General features: G+C 43.6%; 1 protein-coding gene across 1 annotated transcript in view; it reads right to left on the bottom strand.

The window, feature by feature from the left end:
* Positions 1 to 2,419: 2,419 nt before the first annotated feature.
* The window catches only part of Vtcn1 (V-set domain containing T cell activation inhibitor 1), a 70,457-nt gene continuing 65,513 nt past the window's right edge, over positions 2,420 to 7,363 (bottom strand). Inside the window, exons 5-6 of the mRNA XM_031374983.1 lie at positions 6,740 to 6,909; positions 2,420 to 4,062 (exon numbers count right to left, since the gene is read on the bottom strand). Coding sequence (XP_031230843.1) covers positions 6,785 to 6,909 — 125 coding nt within the window. The 3' untranslated portion in view covers positions 2,420 to 4,062; positions 6,740 to 6,784. The remainder of the gene's footprint in view (positions 4,063 to 6,739; positions 6,910 to 7,363) is intronic.

Genomic DNA, 7,363 nt, shown 5'->3' with positions numbered 1-7,363 from the left:
TGTGTGTGTGTGTGTGTGGTGGGGGGAACATGAAGGAATTACAGGTTTCATCAGTAAATCCCAAACAAAGCTCATATTATGTAATTATGACCTACATATACTTCTCACCCCAACTTGTGCACAGATTTAAGTCCTTATTCGCTTAAAATAAGTCTTCTTGCAACCTGAGCACGGCTGGGAGTTCACGTTGCCTTTTGACACTGTAACAAAATACATGACATCAAAAGAAGAAGAAGATGGAGAAAAAAGATAAGGAGGGAGAGAAAGAGGTAGAGGAGAAGGAGAAGGAGGAGGAAGAGGAGGAGGAGAAAGAAGAGGAGAAGGAAGAAGAGGAGAAAGAGGAGGAGAAGGAGGTAGAGAGAAGGAGGAGGAGGAGAAGGATTTATTTTGGCTCATAGTTTCAGGAAATTCAGTTTTATGGTAACTTAATCCCACTATTTTATAATTCAATTAATAATTACTTTGTTTATATGTGTGTGGGTTACCTGTGCATGTTCCAAGGTATGTGTATGGAGGTCAAAAGACAACTTGCAACTTGTTCTTTTACCATATTGGTACCAGGGATTGAACTTGCTACAAAGTCCCTTAACCACTGAGCTTGGCTGACTCAAGATCAGTGATTTTTTTAAAAAAATTCATTATCTATTATGAGCATTTTGCCTGTGTGTTTGTCTATGTCTTGCATGTGTACTTGGTGCACATGGAGACCAGAAGATGCCATCAGACCCTCTGGGACTGAATCACCAGTGGTTGTAAGTTGCCATGTGGGTGTTGGGAATTAAATACAGGTTCTCTGGAAGAGTTGTCAGTGCTTGTAACTGCTGAGCTTTCTCTCCAGCCCCAGGCCTTATTGCTTTGAGCTGAAGACTGACATTACAGTTGACCCCACAGCAGAATGTAGAAAGGATAAGGTAGGAAGGGACTAGGTATAAGGCATATGATACCCTTCAAGGTAAGCTCCCAGGGATTCACTTTCTCCAACTAGGCCCAGCTTCTAACGTCCCATTCGATGCTAATTCTCAATAGATGGATAATGATGTAGTTGACCTCTCCATGGTCTGACCACCATGAGTGCCATGAGCTGGGGCCATAACTCCCACACTCTAGGCTCTGAAGTCATTTGATTTCTAACCCATAACCCTTAATGCTTCACTTTCAAAGGTCAGATGGTTTATTCCCTTAAATGTACTTTAGCTCTAGGGCATTTAGGTTTGAACAGTTATAGGTGTTTGTGGTCCACAACATATTCTGGTTTGTGGCGGACATCTGCTGTCTACTGCATGTGCTGTGTATACACATGGACAAGATGAGTATTTATATGTTCACAGCTTGAGTCACCTTTGGTCTCTGATTCTGAAATATAACCAAAGATCCATGTGTTAAATAAAGGTTTAGTCTTCAGCCTTTGGAGCCAGTAGAGAGGGCTTTGGAGGTAGCTCTAAGGGAGAGGAATTATGACCTTGGAAGTATGACTTTGAAGGGTCACTGCTCATGTCTCCTTCTGCTTCAGTCATTATGATGTGAGTAGCTTTGCTTTGCTGAATGCTCCCTGCAATAAACTTACATCACCTTAGGACCAAAGCAAAGGCATCAACCAACCATGTCCCAAGATCCTTAAGACTGAACAAGATACATCCTTCCTCCTCTATCTCATCTTAACTGCTATGTCATGTGACAAAAAGCCTCCTTTCTGCATAAGATATATTGGGACCCAACAGGGAATGCAGAAAGGGAACAGGTCTAAGTTTCCTTGGGAATTCCCCCTCTGTCAATATTATTTTCCCACCAGTTACCAGTAGAAAGTATGTAATCCGAGACTGGCTGGTGACCTGAACTTCACCCTAGGCTCCTGGATCTTTATGTGAATGATAAAGACTATTAAAGAAAATTTTGAGGTTCTTCCAGATCTAAAACTTGGTAATTCCTCAGTAGTAAGAGTTTTCTTGCTGGGAGTGGTGTGGTGATGCCTTTAATCCCAGCACTTGGGAAGCAGAGGCAGGTGGATTTCTGTGAATTCGAGGCCAGCCTGGTCTACAGAGAAAGTTTCAGAACAGCAAGGGCTATGTAGAGACCCCATCTCCACACACACAAGAGTTGTCTTTTGTGACATGAGTGTATGCAATTGTATGTGTTCCCCTGAATTATCTATCACAGATCAAGAGCCATGACTGTTTTCCCTAATAGAAACAGGTAAGGCTAGTATAAGCCTGGAGGAATTTTCTTGAATGCCTAGACTTGGACACTCAACCCATACAGACTCCCATTCATTCTCATTTATGCAACTAACACTCGTGGAAGGCCTAACACTCGTGGAAGGCCTATTTTCTGTGGGGAGGTGTTCCTCTTTAGAACACTTCCTCTATCTTTTTCATCCATCTCTCCATTTTCACCTTTGGTGATAGATCAGGCAGAAAGCAGCATAGGGAATGTGTATTTAATAATTCTTTTGAATGGTCTTCAAGCCTTCTGTAACAAAATGTAGTACAGATATGGTGATCCGAAGTCCAGGGAGGCAGTGCTTGATATGAGTGTAGGGAGAGAGCTGGTGAGAAGTGTTCTTTGCCATCCAAACTTCATCTCTCAAGACTCCATTTCAAAGAGCATGGTCTTATTTTTTTAGAAGACTCTGTGTGGGCTGGGGTGTAACTCAGTGGTAGAGCACTTACCTATCATATGTGAGCATCGTGGTGTGATCTCTAGCACCCTGAAAACAAACAGAATTCCCAAAGCCCAGAAGTCTGCAGATTTCAAGGAAAATTCACTTTTGTTGCTGTAACTAATGTTTTATCCATGGTCTTGAGATCTAGAATCTAGAGGCAGAGAACTTGAAATGGAAATCGGGCAGCATTTAAGCCAAATATTCTCTGTGGCACAAAATGAAGGGAGAGAGATTCAAAAGTACAGTGAGCTGAAGATAACCCCTGTAGAATTTCCCATGTAGGTTCACAACAGGATGTCACACAATGCAGAGACCTGGGTCTCTGAACAGTAGCCAGAGATGGAAGTTGGTACCCACTGTCAGGAAGCAAATGGGCTTGTTTGAATTCACCTTCTGGATCTTTCTTATTCCAATTCAGGATTTCCTGACCTTGATGTGGTTGGCAATTGGAGTTGGGTAAATTTTTCGTCAGTGGTACATGTTGAATATAATCTCTGAGCTCTTTCCTCTAGGCACCAGTGACCCTGTTGTCCTTCTTCCTTTAATTGTGACAGTCTCTACATTGCCAACTGTCACATTGGGAATGAGAAGAGAGACATCATCCTAGTTTACTCCCAGTGCTATGGGGGGTGGGGGGTGGGGAAGCTGAGGTTATACCTCTCCATGCAGGATAGAAAGTAGAAACTTCAAACCTTATGATGACATGAGGCCACATAGCAGGATGGGGAGATGGGGAGAGCATCTTACCCTGGGCCGATTCACAAGACAGCACCATCTGAGAAATAACAGGGCGCTTGTTTGCCCAAGGGAGAAGTTATTCGAATTATTTGGAAAGTCAACATCACTCAACTATTTTATTTGCCCTAAAATTATGATCACCCTCCCTATGTGTTTGGCATTTGTCAGGTGGGAGGAGATGCCAAAGCACTTTTAAAAGCATCCTAATGAGAAGTGAATCACTGGGCCTGTCACTCAGACGCTGCCACCTCTGAGTCATGAAGTGGTGGCTGATTAGCAGCTTTTCACGCCGTGCACTATGGTTTAATGTGCTGACTGTAAAACAAGTATATGGCAACGGGGACCATCCAGGAACTTTTAGAGCGACATCATAACAGCCCATCTTCACTCAGGAGCTGGCAGGTCAGGGGAGGTCCCTGAGATGTGGGGAAACACCCACCCCTACACACATTGTAACAACACACTTAGTAAACTCTAAGTTCACTTGAATTATTTTCTAGGTCCATCTTGTTCCGATCGGAGGCATCTGTGGGTTGCTTTTGTTTTCTTTTTGCATCTTGTTCCTGTCTGCTCACTCCAGACTTCTAGACATGAATTCATTTTCTTCTAGAAATATAAAACTAGGTCATGTCTTGTGAAAAATATTTCTGTAGATCCCTGGGATTCTGAAAGAACACAATAAAACATCATGCTAGGCACTCGGCTGATGTTTACTGAGAACCCAGAGCCTTCCCGAGCCTTTGTGTGAGTGTACCTCCTATTTCGAAGTGGGCTTATTTTTCTGTATTCAGCTGTTCTACCATGGCCTGTGGCCCATGGTCCATGGTCTGTGGTCTGCTCTGGGAAGGTGATTGCTTAAATTTTATACTAAAAGAAGACCCTGCAGTTCGTATTTCTAGTCTCAGGAGAGAAGTGGAACATCAGAGCAATAGACATGGGCAGGCAGGTTTCTGGGGTGAGGTTGGAAGATACCATCGGCCTCTACTCCTAGCTGGAAGGTATGGGACCTAATGTGTCATGGCCAATAATAATGTGTATCTGAAATAGTGATCTGTCCCTTTGCTTCAGAAATCTTAGTGAAAAACAAAAACAAGAACAGCAACAAAAAAAACCTGAGCCAAACTAAACCAAACCAAACCAAACTAAATGGAACCCAACCCAACCCAACCCAACCCAACCCAGACAAGCCAAGCCAAACCAAACCAAACCAAACCAAACCAAACCAAACCAAATGCCTCCTCAAAGAAAACTCTAGCCGGGTGGTGGTGACACACGCCTTTAATCCCAGCACTTGGGAGGCAGAGGCAGGTAGATTTCTGAGTTTGAGGCCAGCCTGGTCTACAGAGGGAGTTCCAGGACAGCCAGGGCTACACAGAGAAACCCTGTCTCGAAAAAACCAAAAAAAGAAAAAAGAGAAAAAAAAAGAAAAAAAGAAAACTCTATTTGGTTTAAAGTTATTCTCCTAAAGAGAAAGTTACTTACAGGGAACAAAGTGGCCACTGAGTATGTATGCAACTCTGCATATGCTATGTGTAAACATCACCTTTTACATATATGACATGACTTTTTACAAAGCTGAAAGTTATTGCTACAAGGGAATAAGAAAAATTGATAAATAAACTACACTCTACAGGCTATATCATTTAGTTGCTGCTTATTTAAAGAACTCATTTGTAGTGTGCACAGGAATCAAGGGAGGAAGGCCAGCTCCTCATTCTACCTGTGAAGTCCCTAAGGAGCAGTCCCTTGGGGGCCCTCTCCCTCTGCAGAAGGCCATGGGGTCAGAAATGATGGCGGGTTCCCTTACACAGAATCCACTTCTTACACTGCACTGTCTTAAGAGCTTAGAAAACAAGAGAAGGGAAGATAAGAAACAAATGCACAGGTCTCTCGCCTCCAGATCTTAACTATCTGGGCAAGGAACACACGAGCCTTGGAACACACGAGCCTCAGAACAGATAGGATGTGCCTATACACATGCCAGGTGAATGCAGGGTTCAGGGGCCCTCAGGAAAATGGTCTTAGGCAGAAAAGCATTTCCCTGCAAAGGATAAAGGAACACATGGATGTGAACTGCTGTAGAATAAATTTCCCAGAATGGGGCAAGAAGGGAGAGCAATGTCAGAAGATGTGTGTGTGTGTGTGTGTGTGTGTGTGTGTGTGTGTTCACATGCCTATGAGCATGTTGTTCTTGAGAGAAGATAGCGGACTGTGATTGCTCAGTTGAAGACAGTAGCTCGGAGCCACTTGTGCCTAAACACATTCTGGGTTCCAGAGCAAGGAGACCCTAGAGTGAAACAGTGTGAGTATTTTCTTCCTGGTACCTAGTTTCCTATCACCTGTAACAGAGAGAGAGGAAGGTGTGAACATAAGGTTTTAGAGCTAGATTTTGGGTTAAAGAGATCACTTAGTGGTTAAGAGCCCTGGTTGCTCTTCCTGAGGACCCAGTTTCGATTCCCAGCACTCACATGGTGGCTCACAACTGTCTATAGCTCCTGTTCTAGGAAGTCTGATACACTCTTCTGGACTGTATGGGCATCAAGCACATAGGCATAGACATACATATGGCAAAACACCCACATACATAAAATAATAAAATACAAAATTTGAATTAGGATTAGCTTGGATATAAGATGACACAAATGGATCAGTCTGAGAGAACACTGTAGGGTTCATGGCAACAGCTGACACGGAGGTCAGAGGACAGTCAGAAAAAACACTGAACCTGTGAGCCTCAGGAAGCCTCCGAGCTCACATGGGAGCTGACCACAGCGCCACAGCTCTGTTCTGTGCAAACTTTACTTGCAGTAGAATATTTAGATGGAAATGTCCAGTCAGTAGTAATGGGAGCCAGAGAACACATCTCAGCAGGAGGGCTAGCTGGTGAGTCACCAGGGCTCCAGGTGGACAGACTAGGGTGGGGGTGGGGAAAAGGTCGTTACACAGGGATTACATGGCTTTCATTGTGAATAACAGTCAGGGCTAAGCAGTTCTCACTCTTTGAAAAGGCATTTTTGAATCAATTAATGATTCAGCAAATGAACAGGTGTTTGAAATTACATAATGGTTGGATTGTATGGAGTTGGGTTTTTTTTTGTTTTGTTTTGTTTTTTTTTTTTAATCTGCTGATCCGGTCTCTGCTCTTGGTTAGTCCTGGACACTAAAAACCTTTGCCTTTCACAACTCGAAGACAAAAGTTCCTGACCTAACATCAGTGCATATTCCTCCCTGTGGCTGGTGTTGAAGGCTCTGTTTCCTAACAATTAGTCTAATGGCCAAGCTGCTAAGAACACTGCGGGCTACGACCCATCCATCCAGCATGCTCTCTGTGCTTTGTCTCACCTGTTGTACCAGTAACGTTGCATGCTTTTGTGTGGCCAAGGCCCCTCATCTTAGCATCAGGCAACAGGAGAGAGATAGCAGTGCCCAGCCAGCCGCGATAACAGATGAGACACACCGGGAAGGCCCAGAGTTCAGCAGCTGAAGCTGACTACGCCTTTTGACCTCTGAATCTGGAAAAAGACAGAAAAAAAGTTTAGAGTCACAGAGAGGCTGGCTGTCCGCTTCAGTGACAAGGATAGAGCATCTGAAAAATGGAGCGATTTGTTCCTAACAGGGGCAGTTTGTGCCCTCTCCACCCTTTCAGACTCTCTGCAGCTATCTCAATGAGGACACAGCTATGCCAAGGAAGCCGTTCCTATGGTTACTCTACGAAAACAAAGCTAAGCAACTGGCCCAAGATAGTTCCTTGATTTTGGATGTACCAGTTCCCTAGGCGGTGGTGTTTACAGGTTTGAGCTATCAGATTTCATCAGACCTCTATAAAATGATACAGAATTATCAATTTCGCCTTCTACTCTTTTCTCCCTAGACAATCCAATTTCATGTCACAGCATTAGGCATGTGACTTCAGTAACTAACTCAATACACATTTGCTCCTTTTTTTCTCTACAAAAAAAAAAAAAA

Source organism: Mastomys coucha, unplaced genomic scaffold (genome assembly GCF_008632895.1).
Source record: "Mastomys coucha isolate ucsf_1 unplaced genomic scaffold, UCSF_Mcou_1 pScaffold16, whole genome shotgun sequence".
NCBI classification, from domain to species: Eukaryota; Metazoa; Chordata; class Mammalia; order Rodentia; family Muridae; genus Mastomys; species Mastomys coucha.
The sequence above is the reverse complement of the archived record's forward strand: the minus strand, read 5'-3'. Positions and strand labels throughout refer to the sequence as shown.